We start from the raw sequence: 25,295 nt of genomic DNA on the forward strand, positions 1-25,295 counted from the left end.
ATGAGTAAATACCGTTCCTGTATGTTTGCCAAGGGAATATTATACCATTCTTCCTGCAAAACGGTGGCAAGTTCAGATAACGATGTTGGCGGTGGATAACGAGAACGTATTTTCCGTTCCAATGTAGACCACAAAGGTTGGATAATATTCAGGTCTGGTGACTGTGGTGGCCAGGGGAGATGGGACAACTCATCCTCGTGCTCAGAAAACCAGTCCTGGACAATGTGAGCTGTGTGAACAGGGGCTTTTTCGTCTTGGAAGACACCATCACCATCGGGGAACAAAGTTTGTACCATGGGATGAACTTGATCGGCCAAAATGTTCACATGAGTCTTGGCAGTCATGTGCCCTGACACAGTTATCATGGGGCTAGCAGAGAACCACGATATGGCTGCCCAAACCATAACAGAACCCCCGCCATGTTTCACTCTTGGCAACAAGCAGTTTGTATTATAGGCTTGAGATGGCATTCTCCAGACGTAAACTCGGCCAAAAATGGGAAACAATGTGAAAGAAGACTCGTCAGACCATATTACTCGCTTCCAATGCTCTATAGTCCAGGCTTTATGACTTAAACACCACCTTTTCCTATTACGGGCATTAGCATCACTGACGAGTAGCTTCTCAATTGCAGCACGGCCAGCAATTCCCTGTTTATGAAGCTCCCTTCTAATTGTTTTGGTACTCACAGGGTTCGGTAACACAACATTCATTTCAGCAATAACTTTTGCAGCTGTGGTCTTCTTATTTTTCGTCACAATTGCCCTTAATGATCGTCTGTCACGATCACTCAGGACACACTTTCGTCCGCGCTGTGATTTAGCAGATGATATTTTTCCGCTTTTCAAATATGCAGAATAAATCTTCGATACAGTACCTCTTGAAACACTAAACACCTCGGCTACCTTGCTTACGGAAGCACCTACCATACGTGCTCCAACAATTTGCCCACGTTCGATGTCTGTTAACTCTGACATAATGCAATGACAACCTCACATAACAGTACTCCGACAACAATTGAACTGTTTAGCACATTTACGAAGTTGTATAGGTGGCGTCAGTAGTCAAAAACGCCAGCGCCACCTACATATTTCATTAAAATCAATCTTTCTTTTCAAACGTGCATTTCACAAGGTGTTTCCATATTTTTGTCCATCCACTGTATATACACACACAATATTCGATTTACTAGAAAGTTCTGTCCGTTTCTAAGACAACAATTTTTGACATGCAAGCACATGTTTATTTGGCGGCTGTTCAGCTCTATTTTATTGTTTAATGTATACATACTGACGCAGCAAATTAACTAAAACAAAGTTGATTCCTGTTAGTCTTAAGTGTGAAGCGATAGCGTACCCATGGTTACTGATAAAGCTCATTTATGCCACTGTAGTTTATATGAATTTTAACAAGGAAGAAATGCTACAGAAGCATGCAAAAATTTATTGAAAACATTTGGTGTTGTACAATTTCTGATAGGACGTGCCGAAGATGGTTTGAAAAATTTGAAACAGGTGATTTCGACCTTTCTGATAAGCCACATTCTAGGTGACCATCTTTGATCGACGATGATGTTGTTATGATCATGTTGGAGCAAGATCCTTTTCTAACAACATCGGAGATCTCAGAAAGGCTTAATTCAGCTCAGCAAACCATACTTGGAAGATGAGATTGATGTGGAAATATTCACGTTGAATGCCACATGAATTAAGTCAGAAGAATTCGGATGACATCGTTAAGGAAAAGGACATATTGTTGAAACACAGAAAACCTAGCCCTTCCAACTCTAAACCAAATTTGACTCTGAATAAGAGAAAGTTGTGTATTCCGTGTGTGAAATTCGAGGACTAATACATTATGAGCTTTTAAATCCAAACGAAAAGCTCAATTCGGAGAAACATTGTCAGCAACTTGATAATTTAAAGATAGCAGTCCAAGAAAAGAGGCCAGTTATGTTCAATAGGAAGGACATCATACTGCATCATGATAATGCCAGGCCATATGCCGCTTTAGGGATTTGTCAAAAAATTGCAGAACTAAGCTGGAAAAGTCTGTCACATCCACCATATTCCCCAGATGTAGCACCCTCCGACTATCACTTCTTTTTGTCCTCACAAAATTTTTTGAAGCCTAAATAATTCAAAAATGAAGAAGATATCAAACATGCACTGGTTCAATTTTTTGCATCAAAAGATACAACATTTTTCAAAAATGGGATATACAAATTTCCCTTATGCTGGTAAGAAGTCATTAATAATAATGGCAATTATATTATTTAATAAAGTTTATTGGCAGTAAGAAAAATTTGTATTTTGTTTTATTCCAAAAACGGAGAGAACTTTTCGGTAGACCGAATATACACTCACTTCCAAAAGTTAAGCATGCAGATGTAAAATACAAAAAAATCAACAAATACTGCTTTGATTGACACAAAATTCGGCAGGAAAGTAGCATATATATATTTATGCATAAAACAAAATCAATAATTACATACAGAAATGAAAACAATATTAACTTTTTGTACGTTATCAGATAACGACATACTGGAGTCTTAAACAGAAGTAGTATGTATAAAGTGAAAATAAACAGCATAAAATGAAAAAAAGGACATTAATAGGTTATGTGATTCCCCCCTCCTCTATATACAAAGTTTACACCTTGTGACCATGCTTTCAATTAAGTGGTCAACCACCGCAGAATTAAGCAATCGCCATTGTTCTTGTAGAGCAGTTTCTAGCTCAATAAGAATGGCTGGAGGTGGGAAACGTGAAGATACAGCATGGCCGAGAGCATCCCAAACATTTTCAATGGGATTAAGTTCGGACGAATATACTGGCTACGCCATACGTGCTATCCCTTCACTCTCCAGGTAGTCATTGACGATGTCAGCTCTATGGGGACATGCGTCATCGTCCATTAAAACAAAAGTAGGGCCAAATGCTGCAGCGTACAATCTTACAATGGGTTCTAGGACTTCATCTCGACACCGGACAGCTGTCAAAGATGCAGTTAAAAGCTGTTTAAAGATGTGCATGTCGGTGCGGTATCCTAATGAAATCCCTGCCCACGCCATAATGCTTCCACCTCGGAATGCGTAATGTTTTGGGACTGATTGCATGCTTGTTGATCACGCCATATCCTTATACGTTTGTCATCTGGCTCCAGAGCAAATCTTGACTCATCAGTAAACATGAAATTGCCCCAGTCAGACACATTCCAATTGACATGTTCCCCGTCCCACTGTAATCATGCCCCTCTTGATTGGACGGATAGAGGAACACAAACTCGAGGTATCCGAGTGTACAACCCACTCATATGTAATCTTCGGTGTATAGTAGCTGCAGATATCGCTTTACCAATGGACGGTGTAACCATAGATGTCACACGTGTGGAGGTCGCTCTGCGATTCTGCTTGGCTACGATAGCAATACATCAATCTTCCTTCCGCAGGGGTTGTAACCCTTGGGTGACCGGCCTTCAGACAACTGTCTGTGTGGTTTGGAATTGTTTCCATAACGTGAAATTACAGAATGATGAATGCCGAAGAAAAGAGCACCATCTGTGATTGACTGTCCTGCTTCAATGTGCCCCACAGCACGCCAGCGCTCAGAATCTTCTATTTGTCTTCTGGAAGTCATAGAAACACGTATGTCTTGAAAACAAATTGTATGAAGGTTTTAAACACCTTCTATCAGGATTTACAATCCTTCATAAAATTGACTTCTTATAAGACTGCCTTTTTTGCATATTTCTTGACATGAAAGCGCGATTGGCTGTTACCTAACATATTTGCATACTTCCATCTACCTCTGCAGCGAAATGCAGCCTCTTCAATTCTGATTGGCTTCCGAAAATTAGCATTTTCCTCTCCGTGCTTAACTTTTGGAAGTGAGTGTATATGTGTGTATACACACACACATAGTTAAAGCATTCAGAATTACACATTGATGAAAAAAATGACAAACATTACAACACATACAAAAGGTCATAACAACAACATCAGAAATTATTCATATCTCTCATCTAGTACAAAAGGCTTTACATACTTCAGCTGGATAGTGATTAGAGACAAAATAAATTTGCCTTTACTTGCAATATCAATGAAATTTCTCTTTCCCAATAAATAATAGATATTTCAACAGTCATTTAAAAGTATTATATATACATTTAAAAAGAGTGTTTTATTACACAAAAATTTCATGTCAAAATATATAAGACTAAAAAATATTACTATAAAAATGTATTACCTTTTTTTTCCTACACGGAGGTTTACCTAGTTTATCACTTGAGAAACCAAGAGCACTCAATATTTCAGCCATTTGTTTTGGGTTTATCCCACAATTATTGGCAACATTCTTCTGACAACGTTTGTGAACATTCATACTACAAGCTTTAAAGAAAAAGGAATACACAGAAGTAAATTTCAAGAAAAATAATTTTATTTCTAATTATGCTTCCACATGGAAGGACATTAGATGTACATTTACTATATTAGCAGTACTTTCCACAAAAAAGGGAGGGATTTTTTGTTTCAATTAATTATGAGAAAACAGATTAAAACTATTTGCCTTCAACAAAGAATGGGGGAAAAAAAACACCTAATATGAAAATATTCTTAAAAACATAGAACATTTCAAAACCAGATTCCTTTAGCATTAAATCTTGATAATATAAAGGCTTATATTATATATTTCTTAAATTTAGTTTAGTTCTAATTTAAAGATTTAAACTGCCACCCAAAAGAGAAGTCCATTTTTAAGATTTAATTATCTTTCTCATGAAATACAATAAAAATTTCTTCCACTTGATTCATTTCTTAAGACTAAGAAAAGGTTCTTTGCTTAGCACTCAGGTTTTGATATAAATACAGCAATCACACTTTGCAAAATCCCAAAAGACTGAAGCTAAAGCTAGCGTATTTTGTGCATGAAAATTAAAATATCACAAGCATTTACAACAAAATTCTGATAATTTGAATATCTTGAGACCAAAGGTTGCATGGATTATGTCTTTCTAACTTTTGTTTACATTTCTCTCTCTCTGTAATTTTTACATTAAATTTGGACTATGTGCACATGAATAACTATAAAAATCCTATTTTAGGAATTATTAAAATAATTGCAAAATCATTATATTCTTAAATATATTTATATGCTTCAATAATAATAATAATAATAATAATAATAAAAATTTAAAAAATAATTAAAAAAAAAAAAAAAAAACCTACATTGCTGAGAGGAAAAGGGACAAATGACTAGGAATTTTTTTGAAGAATTCTGTTATAAGAAATGCATCAAAAATCCTTTATATAAAAGAAAAATTGTATATCTACCAGCAGAATTACTTTCAAAATAATTTTTCTAGAAACTAGGTAAATAGGGAAATATACTGTTTACAAAAACCTCAATAGCTTAGATTTTCCAAACTGAATCCCTAAGCTAAATCCGTTATATTCAGCGCATATATTCTCATATACATATATGCCGTTATATTCAGCACATAGTTGTTGGATTACTAATATCACAAATATCTTGCAAATGTCAGAACTGATCTTATTAAAATTTCTGCTATTTTACGCTGATGTCATAACGCTTTTGATTTTCAAAGCCATACTAATCTTTGTAATGGGTACTTTTAAGAATCTATCTCTCTGACTGGCAATTTAAGGAAGCGTTCATTGCACATAATGTAAACAAACCAATCATGAAGTACATTTCATTTGAAAATCTGCATCTGGAAAAGCTGTAAATATAAAAATTCTTTACACATGTTAACCACATAAACTCAAAATTTATATTAAAACATATTATCAAATAAGATTTATTTACGACAAAAAATTTGCAAATTCAAAATGTGCAATTACTCCAAAAAGGAAATTGTGCAGAAAATGTTATATAACTTTAATAAGGAATAAAATTAATTTCTTTAATCAATACTATAAATATGGCGCAATTTTTTGAAAAAGTTTATTTTATATTAATATTAGAAAAAAATCATTGTTAAAGTTACTATGTTGAATTTCCTAAAAAATTTAAATATTACTTGTTTACACCCAAAGATTGCATGTGACTTACAGGTATTTGTGGATATTGGAATTCTACTGCATAAATGAAAATAAAACATTAAATACCTTCACACTGCAAACCTTGGCGGAATAACCCATAGAGCATGGATCCACAATGATCACAAAATGTAGGTCGTTTGTAGTTATGAACAGTAAAACGATGAGGGATGTTTATGTTGAATCTACTGCCGCTACCACCAGCCACCTGCATAGAGGAGAATACAATATCATAAATAAATAAGAAGTATGCTGAATAAATATAATCTTCAATGCCTAAGAAAAATGCAATCTAATTTGAATGTAATTCTTCATAAAACTAATGGAGAATGAAAGCTGTCAAATTGCTGTGATGAAGATAACTTCTAATGATTTGGATCAATCATCAATTTTTCAACCATTTTGGGATCATTTGTAATTTTCATAAAAATTACTGTTAAAGTACGTACTATTTATTGAAAAATTTTAACAGTAATAATGTCTCTGAATAAAATATGTGATTAAAATCCCATATACATATATGCTGTGGTGTTTTTCTAAATGAGTTCTAAACATCACAAAACTTTGTAATTCAGAAAAACTACTTACAAGGCAAATTTTGAACTAACCAGTGTGTAATTTTTCTAAATTTCATTCTCACAATATCATAATGATACAAAACCCATTCTTCGGCCTATAGTTAAGGCATAATAAGAATATCAATTAAAAAAAAAAAAAAAAAGCAGCTGAAATTTGGTTTAAAATTATATAAATTTACATAGAGTAATAGTAGCAATAATTTTTAATAGCTTTACTTTTCCTTTTACACTTTCAAGGATAAAATACTAAAATGATCAAAATTTTTAATATCAAATGTTAATAAAATCAATAATTTTCACTAACAAACATAAACATTTATGTAAAATTAAGGCAATAATAAGGTCAGTGGTAAGTCACTTTACACCGTAATAGGCCCCATTGTGGCCGTTTGGTATGACCAATGAATATTAATAGTACGACTTGCTCTGTGTTCGATCCTATGTGAACGGGTTGGCTGCATGGCTGATTTTTGAGGCTTTTCCCAAGAGTAACATGATTATGAGCCAGTTGTCCTCAGAAAGTCCTCCCCAAAGGCATTCCTCCTTTTAGGCAGATAGACCTCACGGTTTTCTCATATTCAAACAACACATACACTGTAATAATACAAAAAATTACTTTGCCTGCTTTTAAAAAGTAAAGTGAATATATTTGTTCACTGGACAATGAACCTGCCTGTTTTCTGAACCTTCCCAAGCTATGCCTGGTACTACTGACTCTAGGCTGCTACTCAGTTGCCGAAATCTCCCAAACTGCTGGATTAGATGCAGATCTATACAATTCTCAGCTTTACTTCCTTGGCCTACAAGAAGCCCCAACATCAGCATATCTGATAATTCACTTGAAGAAATTTCTGAAAATGATGTGGAAAACCAATATTCCAACAATAAGAAGTTTGTGCAGCATTTCCGAAAGTCACTAATGATTATGGTGTTATGGATAAGCAATCAAGATATGGAGCCACATGATGTTATCCTATGAACACAGAGGAAGCCACACGTTTTGGAACCACAGAAGGTAAGCTGCACAAAATCTCAAAAGTCAGTGCAAAGGAACTTTCTATCCACCCTATATTCATTATTTTGGTATTATTTTCACAGATTAGTATTTCCAAAGAAAATTCCAAAAATTTCTTAATCCTTTAAAGTATCAGTAAATATACAGAAAGTAGTCTTTTATTTTTCGAAATTTTTTAAAATTCTTTATTTTAACTCAAAACTGTAACAGATATATTCTGTTATGTTCATAACTAAAAAACAAAAATTTTTCTTGAATGTATTTGCTCAGACACGCAGAAATAATTTAGTTTGGTGTACCCAAGTTAACTTGGTTGAGTGCATTAAAATATTAGTAAGTACAGTCAAATACCGAAAATCTGCCGACCTGAAATCTGCGTTGCGTCTCAAAATATAAACATTCAGTTTATAGGTTCGGGAAACCAAAACATTGAGTACGAAATATCGAAGAAAAAATACTGAATAAAGACGTCATAATTACAGAATGAGTCATAACGGAAATACCAAATTATTGACATCATGATAAAAGTTTTTCCCCTCTATTCTGCATCCAGGCAAAAAAGCAGACGATTCACTCAACTCTTCTTTCAAGTTCACGATTCACATTGTTGTATTTTCTGAGCTTTGTTATTTGATTTCACGAGATTATTTAGTGCTGCCTTTTTTTTAAATCCGTATATTTTGTGGATAAATTACGAATATTTTAAATTTCAGCCCTTTTGTATGGAATTGCGATACAATTGTGTAAGATATATGGAAAAATAAAGAAAAGCTGTTGAAATTTTACAGTAACAGTGATTCTAACACCGGAATCAGAAATCTTTGCATCAGGCGAAATCGGCAAACCTCGATGCTGTGTATATATTATACAATGAATAATATAATCAATTTATGTATGTAATAATAATTTAATGCATATAATAAGTTATTGCAATAATGTATATAATAATTTAATTAAATGTATCTAATACGCCATATTTATTTTGCACTTTTAGTCTGAATATTATGATTTATCTTTTCTGTCCTGAAATCCGCACAACCTCTGGTCCCAAGCTTTGCGGATTTCTGGACTCTCTACTGTACAATGGTCATCAAAATTAGAGGATAATGACAAATAAAACATAATTGATACCTAATGAAAAATTAATAGAAATCTGCACAAAAGTATTAGTGAACATAAATTACAATATATTTGACAGTTGATTATTTATAAAATATTGAAATTAAAACCAGATTTTTGGAAGCTGGAAAATGGTGGAAAAAATATTTCTTTAATAAGTTGTATTAACATTGGACAAATATGCATACCTCACTTCACATCTTCATTTCATACACTTTACAAAAAGTGTTGATCAAGATACCAGTCTTCTAAAAGTGCGTGTTTCAGCTCCTGGAGAAACGAGGGTGGAGTTTGGATGCTAAACTTCAGCACCCCTATGCTTGATGAGGCGAGCATTATCATCCATTAGCAAAAACTCTGGGCTAACAGCACTCCAAATAGTCTTAACTTGGGGTTGCAAGACCTCACCCAAGTATCTCCGAGTGGCTATGAACCTCCTCAAAAGATATGCAGCTCAGTCGTGATTCCTCCCCAAACCATTAAACCACAGTCAAGGATGTTTCAAGGACAAGGGAAGGCAAGTTGTGTGCTCCTTCCTCTCTCCAGATCAAAACACATCTAGAATCACTGTTCAGACTATATCTGGACTCGTCAGTAAACAATACTTGGGCGCAGTCATCTTCACTCCATTGAACATGATAACAGCACCAGTTTAAACGGGCTCCCTTGACAGCTGAAGTGAGTGAGACACAAACCACTGGTACTCTCACATACAGTCCAACCTCGTTAAGCCTTCATGCAGCAGTAAACAGCTAATTCGAGTACCCGTGGCAGCTTGAAGGTGTAGAAGCAAATCTCTTAAAGTCCCTTCACAATTTCTTCGAACCAACAACCATAGAAAATAATCTTCTGATGCAGTTGTTGCTCTTGGTCACCCTTGACCAGACTGTCTATCAACTGCTCCAGTGCTTAAAAGGCGGCTCCAAACTCTTAATATGACACTCAAATAGTCATATTCAAAGAAATATTCAAAACTTGGGCAACCTTCATTTGTGTTTGACGTCCCTTGATTTTACCAATTAGTTGCCATTTTTGCCCTTCATTTAAATGATGCCTTTGAGACACTAATCACTCTCAGAAACCACATTTACTTTAAACAACACTATACACTAGAATTCCAACATGCACTCATTGCGCACTATATTCTCAGTCACCAAATTTACATATATTTCGACCACTAATGTATGTACAGAAATGCAATTCTATGTTCAATTGTACTTAATTAACATAAATAATTACAACATTGGGAACTGGTTGCAACATTAACTTAGTGAGTGTATTTTTCTCATTAACCTTTAATTTTGATGACCAGTGTTAATTTTTAAGAAAATAGTTATTTTTAGTTTTTGAAATAACTTTTACAAAATTGCTTGAAAATTCATAACACAAGTCCAGCAATTTCTTACTTCATCTGCCGTAGCATCTCTGGAACCTGGACATTTAGTAACAACAAATTCGTGACATCGTTTATGGACCACACACGTGCACACTAAAAAAATAATTTGAAATGATAAATAACGAGCACAGAATATTTTACAACAAACAAAAAAGGGAGAAGAATTTTAAAAGCAGAAAAAACATACCTTGACATTGGTAGCCTTGTTTACCAATACCCCTAAACAGTTAAAAAAATGACAATAATTAATTTAATGCAAACTTACATATAAGGCATGTATAAATTGTCTGATGAATTTCTAGAATCAAAATTATTTTTTACCTCTTTTTTAAAAAGCTGCATTACTTAAAAAAAAAAAAAAAAAAAAAAAAAAAAAAAAAAAAAAAAACATGCATAAGTCCACTTAAGATTTTTTAATAGATCCATTTCCAAAACTCTTAAAATGGAAAATTATGAAAAGTTCAATTCATAATTTATTAAAGCACCAATAAGTAACAAGATTAGAGAGCAATGAACTTTTAGATGTGATTTATACATTACACATGTTCAATTATTCTAGATTTCAAAACAAAGCAAATAAGAAACCTATAAATGCATTACTATATATATTATTGGCAAAAATCTAATTTAATTACTTTCCATATACATTAAAATATGTTCACTAAATTTAGCAGGGGAGTTGAAAAATTAGCAATGCCCTTGCTGGAACTCGAACCACGGACCTCTCGAATATGCGCTGAGCGTGCTGACCACTACACCACGAAGGCAGGAGAAATACCTTACATAACCCCCCTTTTAAAGGGTGACTGAGGTTCTTAGGGAACCCAATTGCCAAATCCTAGTGGTGAAGAATCATCACTCACCACCTTTTAGTTCAGGCACCACTGTAGAGACATTAGGTATTTTGGAAACAGGAGACATGAAAAATGAGCAATGCTCTCACCAGGACTCGAACCACAGATGTCTCGAATTCGCACTGACCACTACACCACGAAGACATGCTAAGAAGGTGAGAGAAATACCTTACAGGGTTTTTGGATCTGTCATGAAGACCTATATTTAAAGAGTCTTTATTAGCTGAATTTGTATATTTACTTACTTTAGGCTCTATTTTCATAAACTTACATTTATTAAGATGACATTTATATTATTAAAGAAAGTAAGAAAGCAAAATATCATAAATCATAAGCTGTTATATACCAAGTGACAAAAAAATCTCATGACCAGATAAAGCTGACCATGGTGCTTAGAGGGTTAAACATTACAGCAGATTTTCACTGACCAGCATTTTCTTATTAAAATAAAAAATATATACCTTTCCCTTGTTTTACACGGTTTAAAAATTAACGGATTTCAGAACCTTGGTAAAAACATGTATTTGGCTGCATATACGCAGATACATATATTTGAAGTCATTTTTGAATTTCATTCCTTTGGTAACACTGGTGGCAACAACAAGGATGGAGATTCCCTGTATTTCTAAAAGGGGAATCCCCTTAGTATGTATATGTATTTTACAACAGTAAAGCTATTTGGTTCATGTGAACTAGTGCAGTATCAGTATTTTAACAGCAAAGCTTATGTCATTTTTATCTACATAGTTGAATGTTTACTGGAAAGTTTTCAACATTTATATTTTTTGTGGCATTTTTACAATTTACGTAAATTTTTTAAGGATTTATAATGCCAAAAGATTTGAAAAAAAATCAAATAAAAAGAAAAGTTATTTCTTTAGAAACAAAAATTAGATCGTCAACGTAATAGAAAAAGAGTAACGGATGTTGCTAAATTTTATTCCATGAATGAAGCCACAATAAGGACAATTAGAAAAAATGAAAGTGTAGCAGCTGGAACTTGCAGCAATAAGAGCACAATTTCATATGTAAGAGATGATACAATGGAAAATATGGATATGGATAGAAGATCAAAATCAAAAATGGATTCCAATTGATACTAATGCTATTACAAATAAGGCTTTAAGGATTTATAAAGCACTTAAAAAATCAATCGCCATAGACTTTGTCAGACGAAAAAAGGTATCTTTTCCCGCAAGTCATGGTTGGTTTGAGAGATTTAAACAAAGACAATCTTTACATAATCTAAGATTGAAAGGAGAAAGTACATCTGCTGATTCAGATGCAGCACAACAATATACAGCAAAATTTGCTGAAATCATTGCTGCCAACTCCTAACTTCTGATCAGATCTTCAGTGGTGACGAGTTCCAGTTGTTCTAAAAAAATTGCCTGAAAGAACCTACTTAACTAAAGCTTGCAAATCAGATAACAATTCTTTTTTGTTGCAATGCTTCAAGCGATTATATAATGAAACCATTGGTCATTAACAAATCAAAAACACCTTACTCATTTAAAGGAATAAAAATAAATAATCTTCTGGTTTATTATTTTATTATTGGATGGCTAATAAGAAAGCATAGTTTACTGCCATAGCTTTCAATAAATGGTTTCATAACAATACTTGCCCAAGATGTAAAAAATTATTTAAGTAAAAAGTGATTGCATTTTAAGGCTCTTCTAATAATTGATAATGCAACTGGTCATCCTCAAGATTTACAACACAAATATGTAGAAGTCGTCTTTTTACCAAAGAATACAACTTTCTCATTACAGCTGCTAGATCAAGGAATAATTCCGACTTTTAAGGCATTCTATATCAAACAAACCTATATATAACCTTGGATATAGTTTAGAACAAATGGAGAATGATGAATCTCTTACTTTAATGGATGCTTGGAAGAAATTTACAATCTTAGATTGTGTTAAGCATGTTGGACTGTTATATACTCAGATTAAAGAATCAACGCTCAACACATGCTGGAAATATACCCGGATGCTGCTAAAGATGATAATGATAGATTACCATTAGAGCATGAAGATTCCCAGATCACTAAATTGGCCCTTGAGGATTTAGCTCAGGCAGATATTGAAGAAACTATCGCTGATGAAGATATGATTCTGATGGAGAGCAATCTGAACCAGTTATATTCACAGCATCAGTGTAGAACTTGAATTGGGAAGAAAATTAGGTAATAATTTTTTACAATATGGCACGTATGTTGAACAAGCTCTTCGATTCCAACAAGAGCTTAGTAAGTGCTTAAACCAATATGACGAGGTTTACAAAAATTTAGGGGAAAAAAAAAAAACTAATTGTTAATTACGGATTTCACTACAAAGTTTTGTCAATCTGAGATCTTCCGTAATTAGTCAACCCTTGAAGTAGAATCTTATCAAGAACGTTCAAGTGATGAAAGTGACATCATACCAATTAAGAAGAAAAGACTAATAGTTTATGAAATTGAGGACAGTGATTAAAGTTATAATAATTTTTTTTGAATGATCTTGTATTTTCCTAATGTAAAATAAATTAAATATGCACTTCTATTAATGGCATATATTTGTTATTTTATGAACGAAGTATAACTTTAATTATTTTAAGATGTTTTATTTTTGTTTTATGTAAATAAATAAATAGCTAAATTAAGGACATATACTGTGTTTTTCATTTTACACAGCTTTACATAGCAAAATCCAAAATTTCGATTTACATGGTTTTGTGTGGAACCTATCTTCCTTGTAAAACGGGGCATAGGTACAGTGTGTGAAGATTGGGAAGCCACCATGGGTCCCTACTATCCGAAGTAAGGTGGTTGTTTCGAAGGAAAGGTCTGATTAAATGGTTTTGAAGTAATGGTTTATTAATTGAAAGATTTCGAAGAAAAGGTTTAACTGGCATGCAAAACAAAAAATTCAGTTAAACAGCAATATTGCAAAATAATTTTAAAATGAGCATACCTTTAGAATTTCCGATACATAGTCTTGTGCTGGAGATAATTTTTATTTTTCTTTGTACAGTGTTGTCATTGCTCGCTTTGAAATCGTCGAGTTACTTAATCAAAAATTCATTAAAGTTTTACAAAATATGAAATAGGTAACAAAACAAATTCCAAATTTGGGCTTCCAGATGCACATATTCGGGTGAAAACGCTCATTATTCGAAATTTGATGGCTCAAGGTACCGTTGTTTTATCACAATGTGAGAAACATACACATTTATGCAGATTCTTCCTTCTTTAATTTCTTTAAATATAATACAGGGATCTAATATTTGGTGGCAACAATTTGAAAAATTAACCATTATTTATAGTGAATCAATGCAAAATATCAAAACGAAATTAATAGCCCTTCTGGACTAACGCCCTTTGAATTAAAAAAAAGACTGAAACATTTCAGATTTTATATTACGCTCAAAGGGCATTTTTCCTTTGCACACACATACGCGTTTCGAGAGCATATGGCTAAAAATATTTGAATACAGCATATGTTTAGAATTTAGCCTCGAGCGCTGGAGATAAAAATGTTTTTTTTCCCATACAGTGTTTCCATTGCTCGCTTTGAAATCATTGAGTTTGTTAATCAAAAATTTGTTAGAGTTTTACAAAGTAAGAAATAGATAATAAAACTAATTCAAAATTCAAGATTCAGTGTTCCAGGTGACCATATTCGAGCGGAAGACTACATTATTCAAAATTAGATGTCTTTAGGTACCGCTGTTTTTTTAACAATGTGAGAAACATACATATATTAATACAGATTCTTCATTATTTAATTTTTTTAAATATAATACAGGGCAATAATATTTGGTGGCAAAACTTAAAAAATTATTCTTCATTTATAGCGAATCGCCACAAAATGTTGTTATGAGACTAATACTCCTTCTCGGCTACCACCCTTTGTGTTAATAAAAAAAAATTAAGTTTTATACATTTTATTAGTTTTCAGAGATTATTTCATGCTTTAATAACCACCCTCTTACCCGGCCTTCATTTTTGCAATCGTTGGTTGTACCCACATATTTTCAATTACAGAAGTGTTTCAAAAGACAAAAATATTCATGTTTTTCTGGTGTCAAATTTAAAAAGAGAATCAATTTTTGATTAATAATGAATGAAATTTAGCTTTCAATGCAATCTCCCGGTTCCTGTACTTATATTCAGGAAAGTTTTACATTTGTTATGAAAAATAAAATTAATTTGTCTCCCGTACGAACCATTCAGGAGCACTGAAGTTTGATTCCTGTGCGACAAAAATCGACCAGTATATTTAATTTTAAAATTTGCTATTTTTGATGTCATTTCCAATTTGTTTGAGGGACTGGTTAATTAAATTAGAATAACAAGCTAACACACAAAACATTAAAAAAAGCTGCTTGGGGCATAATATAAAATCTGAAAGCTATCAGGTTTTTTAATATCTTTATTAAAAATTAACTCAAAAGAGCTTACCATATAAATTCTCTACAGTGAGAACAAAAAGTAGGTTGCCTAAGAATTGTAGCCATAAATTTATGTCCATTGACTTGATGAACACGTCGTCGCATAGCTCCTCTCCGCCTATTGAGTCCTTGCCTTTCTTTAAAAACCTTAGGTTTCTGAGTAGCATTTTCTAGCAAATAAAACATCACAACTTTTTTATAAAATAATTATGTAAATTTAAATACATAAAAAAATTACATCTCCAGAACAATGATAATTCTCTATTCTGAATTGTAATTTTTCTTTATTTAAAGACATTAACTCTTAACTTCCCAGTAACATTATATCATATTAGAATTTAAATCTACATAAATCCTTTCATTTCAAACAAAAATAATGTTTTATCAATGAAACATAACTGTGTATCAATTTTCAGTTTTTAACAACTTCTTCGATAAAATATTCACACTTTTTTAGCATGAAATATTTTTTAAGTTTTATGATACTCTGGCAGTTTTTGTTCAATGGCAAATTACTTTTAGGGTAATCAGTAACCTCTGATATTTCATATTTACAAGTTTACATATATTTATAAGATAATCAAAACAAATTAAAAAGTCATGGAAATTAATGTCAAAGAACATGAAGTCCAAAGCATTCCACAATTAAAATTCAAATGCACTGTAATGATCTTCAATTTAATGGAATGTCAGCTTTAAATTAGAGGACTTCCCGTTCTCTCAAGAAAGAACCACAGGGACCGCTAGATGACCAGAAGCTAATCAACAAAGGGAACTCATTAAGGACACACCCCTTTGTGCGGTTTCCTTGGTATGATAACATAAAAAGAAAGAGGGTTTTTTTTTGTCCAAAAGATGCCATAGGTATAAGTTGTGCGAAGCAATTGTGTGATCCACTTCATGCGGAAGTTTTGTCTATTCGTTCTGCCGCTGTACTGATGATTTACTGTTATTTAACCTAGAATTAACTTAAGTTTTTAATAATGAATTAACTTTAAATAGTTACTAAGTCTTAAATGCAAGCAACACAAAAATACCTTACATAAAAAACATTTTTATTACTTGCATCGTAAAAAAAAAAAAAAAGGAGACACTTTAATCAGTTTTCATACAAGTGTTATGAACAGTGACAGATTTTGCTTTCGTTAAGAAAGAAACTTCATAATTTTGTTCATAGCAATTGCCACGTAGGCCTGCTTTCGCTAATAAAAGTTTTTCTAATGTGTCATCACTAATATTAGATCTAAATTTAGTCCTTGTTTTCGCAACAACACTGAAATTCCTTTCACACTCCACATTACTATGGGGAACTGTCAAGCCAACATAATTCTAGACAGTTCATTATATTTTAAAATTCCATCAGCACCTTTCAGTTTTCCAATTAAACTCCACTGGGTGTCAATCCTAGTCGATTTTATAACTTCATCCAAGTTTTCTAATTGTAAACTGCAAAATTGCGATTGCAGTATATCAGTAGCAACATCAATATCATCATCTTTCAAGACTAAATGAAGTAACACAGGAAATCTGTTCAAAAAGTACCTTATATCAGAAAAAGATGCATTTGCTAGAGCAGAAACATCACAAACTTTAGCATGCAAAATCACTTCATCGTTGACTGGAAATTAATGTAGTATGTAATCACATACTCGACAGAAGTAACTTCTAACATGAAGATAAAACTTATTTTTGTCTTCTTCTGAAAGGTCTTCCACTACTTTTGTAGTTGCAGCTCCTATTCCCAAATCTTCGTCTTTCTTTTGATTTTCTATTTCACCATAAATCACATCATATATAGAATTACAAGACAAAACACACACTGGTTTTACAAACTTTGATAAAATGTCTTTAAACAGATCATAAATCATTGACTGCAAAACATGAACTAATGGAATTCTGCTTTGTAGAATTGTGTTAAGAACATCGAATGATGGCAAAATGAATTGTAAAAAAAAGCAAAAAGCTTCGTTAAGGTCCGAAGAAAAAAACATAAATATTCGTTCTTCACAAGATAAACTTACAGTAATCAGAAAACATTTCGTGTGTTGAACAATATTTTTATTTTGAGTGAAATTTGTATCAGCTTTACACTTATATTTTGCAGTATTATTTTGAGAACTGCCAGTTGAATTGCTGAATGATGAAGAAATTACTTTATTTTTCTCAAACCTATTTTTAACAATAGAAGTAGTAACTACATCTCCATTTACTTTAGGTACTTTATAACTTTTAATAGAACCTTTTATCTTAACTCTCGAAGCATTTACTTCTTCTTTAAAAATGCAAGAAGTGGGTTCCATTTATCGAGGATTCTAGATAAGCATTTCTTTAAAGACAGCCAGCGTGTACACACGTTTCAAAAATTTTCTCATTTCAGTATTATGCAGCTGTTGGAACTGTTTCAATTTTTTCTTTCTTTTAGAACTCCTTTCAAGATAATAATAAATATCAACAATGTGTTCATCCACATTTATTGGTAAAGAAGCTGCCCCTTTTTCAGCTGCTAAATTCAAGAGGTGACAGGTGCACCTCATATCTGAATTTGCCTTTCTTAAGATGCCTGCAACACCAGTCTTCAAGCCTACCATTACTGGTGCGTTATCGGCACCAAGTGCTAAGCAATTATCCAGAGGGACTGCATTTTCTTTTAAAGTTTTAATAATTAGCTGTGCTATATTAAAGCCTGTCGAATGTCCTTCTAATGTGGGGACAGAAAGTAAACTGCACTCAATTTCTGAAGACTCTGGATTAAAAAAAGAAACAATTGGATACAGTTTTGAATTGGTATTATTGCTTCCATCCGTAGAGAGGCAGAACGGAGCTGTTTTAATGCAATCAATAACTGAAGATTTATTTTTCAAACCCATTTCTTTAACAATTGCACCTGTTTTGGTCCTTGCACTTGAGTATTTCTTAGCGATTTCACTATCGGGAAACATTTTTCTAAATAAACCTGCAGCGTGACCCGATGCATTCAGTAGCAGGTTGTGCTCCAGTAAAAAGGCAGAGAACAGATATTCTGCATTAATTACTTTTTGGTCTTTTTTTTTCCGAAGAAAAATTTAATCTTTCGTTTTTTTCAAAACAACTCATATTGTCTTTGAGTTTTTGTGTACGCATGTTTGAGAACATCCACCCTTCCACTATGCAAAATCGAAAAATTGCAATGACAGATGGTACACATCGCAAATTTATTACATTTCCTTGAGGAAATAATGGAAGGAAAGTCAACTGTGTACGATTTTTGAAACGTGCACGAGTATTTCACCTTTCTCGCAGACATAACAAAAGATGATAATTTCTAAAACTATTTCCCGAAGGCACGTGTACTCACCTAACTGAGGACAAGATGAACGAAATAATGAAAGAACATCCAAATAACGGCCAACGGCCTTAAGCTTGCTTTGTGCTAATATATGCCAGAGATGATTCCAATAGAAGATATCACTTCTGTTACTGAAGCCTTACACCAGAATGGGAATCTCTAAAAAAATTCGGCATGATCAAAAAGCTATAGTTATGCCAGGTTTGGCCTCATACCAACCAGTCGAATTCTCGGTCCATTTGACAAAGTCTGGAAAATTCGGAAGTGGATTGTCTGACACAAATTGCATTGTAAATTTACCAGGGAAGAAAGAAAGAAAGATCAGATATTTGCCATCTTATTATGCTAAAGCCTTATATGGAGATGCCTATTAGGAATAATTATGCATATTGCATAGATGAAGTAAATCAAATTGATAATGAAACGGGTTTGTCTTATGTTGAAGACAAATCAAATATGTATGATTATTTTGAGGTCATTAAGCGCAGTACTTCAGGATCAAGTTTTGGGTTTCCACAGTGAAATTAACCAGAAACTGATATTCAAATATCAGCAAGGCTTTCCTTTTCAGCCTAGATAAATGTATAATCATCACAAGATTTAAAAAATAAATAAATAAATAAATAATATAATATAATTCTATTGTGTATGTGAGTAATTAAGTTAATTAATATTTGGTTATGTGTTTTTTTTTTTATACTGGCCCCAATATAAGCTCATATTTTGTTTTATACTTGGTACTTAACCCAGCACAGTGTAAAAATTTTGAGCTTATATTCATTACTTTGTGCTGTCTTTTTGTGTATCTAGCAGTGAAGCAAGAGATATTGGAATTCTGCAACCCCCCTGGGAAGGAAAGGGCTTGCGAACATCCTCAGTTTGATGGACCGTCAGATTTAAATTAGAGGACTTCCTGTTCTCTTGAGAAAGAGCCACTGGGTCTGCTAGATGACCGGAAGGTAATCAACAAAGGAAACTCGTTAAGGACACCTCCCCCTCGAGCGATTTTTTTGTGACGATAATGTAAAAAGAAAGGAAGAGGTGTATTTTTTTTTTTTTTCTTTCTTTGTCTAAAAGATGCAGTAGGTATAAGTCAAGCAAAGTGACTGTGTGATCCGCATCACGCGCAAGTTTTGTCTGTTCGCTCTGTAGCTGTACTGATGATTTACTATTATTTAATCCAGAAATCTTTGTTTAAATTTTAAAATATGTATTTAAATGACCACTGGTCTGATTACTTTCCATCTGGGAAATTCACTTACAGTACAGTACTCGCTTTTCATAATTACAGAAGAAATACTATCCATCACAAATAAATCTAGACATCTAGACTACAGAAAATAAAAAATAACCCTCCAAAAAAGATTACTAAATAATTTATATTCAATATCTGAATTCATTAATTAAATATAACTTTCTTATATATGTTTTGTATAAAAATTGAGAATAAAAATTTGTGACTTACTGTCAGTTGAAAATAAACACAGCAAAACATAATATACACTAGTGCCCCAAATCCATGGATAATATGTTTACAACTTAAGAATCATGAAATTGGATGATGGCACATCAAACAGGATATTCATGTAATACATATTTTTAAAGTCAAATTTAATTGATAAATTATGCAATAAGACATTATTTATATTAAATAACAAAATAATAAAATAGTCTTTCCTGTATTACTAAACAATCTAAAATGTATTGTACACTAAAATATACTATCTCTTGCATCTATGACAGTAACGGATATGGATATTTTAACTTCATCTGTAAAAAAATGACAGTTACATGAAGTCCTTGCACAATACAGCATAATAGGTACTTACGGAAAATCCCATTGACCATTTTTGCCTATTAAAAAAAAAGACGCCAAACTACTCGATTTTTCGCCAAAAATAGAAAAGTATTCTTCAAACACGCTGGGTTTGGTGTAACCTTGATTACATGTGTAAGTTATTATTCTTGAGTAGACTCCTTTTCCCCCTCTATCACGCATTTTATTTTCGAAAAAAAAAAAAAAAAAAAAAAGAGATTAAAATTTGGGGCCTGCCTACTACAGAAGAGCATGCTGTTGAATATTTCCAGAGTTATGGAATCTTACCAGCTTCAAAAAAAAAATGTGTTAATGGCCACAAAATGGCACTTTATTGAAAAACTGAGAAGCAATGCATTGCAACATTTAACGCTTTTGCGAAGCGAGTGTCAACTGGAAAGGGAACATGGTTCGAGGGTTCTACTGTTTCATTTTTGACTGCACTCCTATTCATTTGCAGTTGGCGCAGAGAATTGATTGATGACTACTGAATGGGGAAAAGAGGAATTAGAGTTAAGTGACATTTTTCTTGGATTTAGTAAATTTTTTTTTTTTTTTTTCTTGTGGTCGACGAGATTTTCCATAAGTACCACACAATACAATGTTTAAAAGATAGTAAAAATAAAAATGTTTATTTTCCTACCACTAATTATGTACTAGTAGTCTTCAACCACCTGTATCTACATTAACATTTTGGGATACTTGTTGTGGTAAATATATGTTTCAACGAAGCTCCAATAATACATTAGTAATGAAAACACAGCAAATGCTAGATGCAAAAATGTAAGAAAATTAAAAAAAAAGTATGGGTAGACATGCAAGCCTGCTCATTGATACCAATATATTTATGACTACCCAAGTTCGTATATGCTCAAGAATCAGGTATTCTTCAATTAAAATACTTACTTTACACCACCATGCTTGAATAAAGGATCTAAATTTATACCTTCTCTTGCTGATGAATGAAATGTGAATAATATTTCTTTTTCTTTATAAAAAAATGAAAAGGGAAGTTTTGTTCAATATTTCTCTTATGTAATGACTACAGAAAAGTATGATTTAAAGAGGTTTGTTTGATAAATATGGTTAAAAAAATTTTAGTCAAATATTATTTTCCTTGGGGGGGGAACTGCTTTTATTTCTCAGCATAGCTAACAGACTTAGCCCTGCAAGTTTGTAAGTTTTCCATTCCAATGGAAATGTAGTTTTCATAAAAAATAAGCATGGATGGTGACCATGTCATCTTTAATTTTTCAAAGTCTTCCCACCATTACAGATTTTCATGTTTGACAGTAGAAAGTCATTTAAGAATACATCTGGAGAATTACATATACAAAGAATCCTTCAAAGTATAAAGTCATGTAATTTTACCATTCTGACAGTAAAACAGCACTTTTTTATGCACCAGTTTCCGTCCTTCTGCACCAGCTCTTTTTATAATGATTTATAATGCAGCATAAATGGCTTCTGTTATTGTCTTTTTCTTCTTCAAATACTTGATCATAATGATTCCTCCAGAATTCCTCCCCCCACTATTATTTATTTTTCAATATGCAGCATTTTGATTTAAAAAGAAAAAAAATTCTTCATGACATCAGAAATATATGTTTAGGTTATATAATCTACTACATGTAATATTATTTCCTCTTTTTTTCCCCCTTAAGATTTCACATTTTTTTAAAATAAATTATATATATTTTTTTTGAAGAAGTATTTGCATAAAACTTATATCTCAGTAATTCATTTTAAAAGCTCTTTTTTTCTTATATTAATAATATATTTTCTCAATAGATTTCACATTTAGTACTTCTTTTAAATTAATCTCATTTGAGTGACATAAACTTTCATTACGGATTACTAATTATGATATCTGACATGCTATTTATTACTTTGCATACCTCATTCAGTTATAATACAAACAGGGTTAAAAAATTACAACAGAACCAAAGATTCCATTTCCATTTTAAAATTTTCATTTCATGTTATACAGATATTAATGTTAAAGATATATATTATCAGCTCTTAAGATTTAATCAAAGGATGCACAGCAAACAAGCGAAAATCTATTTAAAAATGGATGTATAAGGTATATGACATAATATCCAATACTTTGTTGACATGAAAAATTTTTTTAATTGAAATTTTTTTTTTTTTCTTGAAATTTCTGTCAACTTTCTTAAAAATAATATATGTTTTGATTGGAAATAAGATATTTCCCCTTCTTGTGAGAAAAAGGAGATCTATTGTTAGTGAAAAATAAAGCCTGCTGTTACTGGGTGTCTAGAGTGGAAACAGTCTGACTCTGAAAGCTGCTCCTTATTATTTTTTTTTTCAATATATATAAATTTCTTAATATATAAAACATACAAATATATCACTTTGCATGTACTTTCCTTAAATAAAAGTAATAGCTACTGTTGGCAAACAAAAACAAAATTAGTTCTATGCTTAAATATTTCACTACTTTTTAGTTAATGGTACAACATTTAATACCAAATATACATGTTGGTTGGAAATCTAACTAGATCTCAGCAACAATAAGGATAAGTAAAGCTTCATAAAAAAATTAACTTGAAATACCAGTAATGCACATGGCTGCTGCCAGAGCCAATGTAGTTGCACTGGGCAGCAGGATTTAGATGCACCAAATTGTAAAAATTTAGAGAAGCACTGGACAACAATATTTTAGGGACGGCAAAATTTTTAGAAATCAGGGGTAGCAAAATTTTCAGAAATAAGAGAGGCAACAGGTAGCAGAATTTAGTATCCAAAAAGACTGCATCAGTAGCAAAATGTCTAATATCGGCCCTGGTAATCCATCATATAACATATATAATGCTTAATGTGTACAATGCCAAATCTGTGCAACTCTCTGATGTTTTTCTCAGTGATCTGTACACAGTGCATGTGCACATTTGATAACTGGTGCTCTGTTCACAGAAATGTACACAAATTTCTAATTAAAAGTAGATGCATGTAGATAAATATGTGAAATAAGCACAATCTAATTGATATAGCTAAAAAATGTACAATGCCTTTCAATTAAGCTTCAGAATAGTAAAAAAAGTACTAGAGAGAAATATAAAAATATTACCTTGAGGAATAAGTTCAATAACAACATGAATTTTCCCACCAGGTTCCAAATCAATCTGCAAACATGCAAAAGTATTTATGAGGAAAACATTTATAAAAAAAATCTGATGTGTCCACCATACGACTTCATTGTAGGAAATATTAAACTATATGCAATTCAGTTCTCACTTCGTGGGAAGGCAAAAATACATAAAACTCAAAATATTTTTTTTAAAAAATTGAAAGCTATAGGAAAACATAAAATACCAAATACAGTTAAAACAATTTTTGGTACTTTTCCGTTTCGCCGGTGCAAATCTCGCCAAGTAGACTTTGTTGGCGACAGCATACAGGTATACACATAAAAAATTTTAAGAAATGTTAGTTCCAAGAATTTTTTATTTTGAAGGCATAAACATTTTAATATGGTTTAAAATTTTGTAAAAAGCTAGTAAATAAAGACAATAAATTTGTAAAAACCCATTAATTTAAGAATTTACTATGCTTTCATGGTTCAACATCCCGTTTCGCCGGTTTGTATCACGTGACCCCAAGTGATCTCATCTCACGTAAACTACGCTACAAAAAACTAATTCTCTCAGTAATTATCTACATTAATTTCAAGTTAAATCTTAATATAGAATACAAGTTTAAATGCAAGAATTAGTTCAACTCGTACGAATAGCTTACTCAGAAATTATGTAAAACTGCCTTGCTTTACTTCGCTAGTGCATTCTCATTAGAATTGTTGAATTTAACCCTTGATTTTGCCTTTTCTATATTTTCGGCTTCGGGTGTGATTGCATCCTAATTAACTTAATTACCGCGAATGGTCTTAAGGCATAAAATTTAGCTATCTATGTAAAAATTTTATGTAATTGTATGCCAGTATTGAAAGAAACAATCAATCTGATAAGAAATGGCTGCGACTTGTTTTGAAAAGGAAGCGTAAAAGGTTACTAGCGAAGATATTCCGTTTGGCATCAGTTGTACCATTATTGGCGACTTTATCGTTTGCGCCGGCAAAACGGAAAAGTACCCAATTTTTTTTAAAATTACAGTTTTTACATAAAAACGAGCATTGCAGCAAGAAGGCAGATTTTTTTTTTTTTTTTTTGGTGTGCAAAACTAAAAGTTTCCTTTTGATCCCACTTGGCAAAAACACACTGAAGGTGCCAAAAGACTTAATTCACTATTCTGCTAAGTTTCAAATGTAAACAAATATGGTTGCTATGGTAAAAAAAATAGGCTTAGCTGCAATTAAACAACTTTTAAATTGTTGATAATGCTACAACTACTGCATGCAGATTACCTAAAGGCATACAAATCTTAACTGGAAATAAGAATAACAATCATTTTTAAAGCAAAAAATGCACAATTTACCAACATATAAGAATAAAAAAAACTGAGCTCACTGAGCCGAGTAACAAAGTGGTATATATATGTAAGATAAAAAATATGAAAGCAAACGTCTAATTTTAACTGCCTATAATCTCTTATTTTTTTATTTAATTTGAAAACTCCCTCTACCTTAAAAAAAGTGCTATAAGTCTAAATTGTGTCATTCAAATTAATCATGCAGTCCTACGTTATGTTTAATGCAGATACCTCTTACCCAA

General features: G+C 32.3%; 1 protein-coding gene across 1 annotated transcript in view; it reads right to left on the bottom strand.

Annotated features, from left to right (window-relative positions):
* The window catches only part of Pkc98E (Protein kinase C), a 68,747-nt gene that overhangs the window by 30,635 nt on the left and 12,817 nt on the right, over positions 1–25,295 (bottom strand). The window contains exons 2-7 of the mRNA XM_035371806.2: positions 23,699–23,753; positions 15,474–15,633; positions 10,357–10,388; positions 10,180–10,262; positions 6,131–6,269; positions 4,248–4,390 (exon numbers count right to left, since the gene is read on the bottom strand). Coding sequence (XP_035227697.1) covers positions 4,248–4,390; positions 6,131–6,269; positions 10,180–10,262; positions 10,357–10,388; positions 15,474–15,633; positions 23,699–23,753 — 612 coding nt within the window. The remainder of the gene's footprint in view (positions 1–4,247; positions 4,391–6,130; positions 6,270–10,179; positions 10,263–10,356; positions 10,389–15,473; positions 15,634–23,698; positions 23,754–25,295) is intronic.

Source organism: Stegodyphus dumicola, chromosome 6 (assembly GCF_044657685.1).
Source record: "Stegodyphus dumicola isolate Sdum_Otavi_A_Nest chromosome 6, ASM4465768v1".
In the NCBI taxonomy this organism is placed as follows: Eukaryota; Metazoa; Arthropoda; class Arachnida; order Araneae; family Eresidae; genus Stegodyphus; species Stegodyphus dumicola.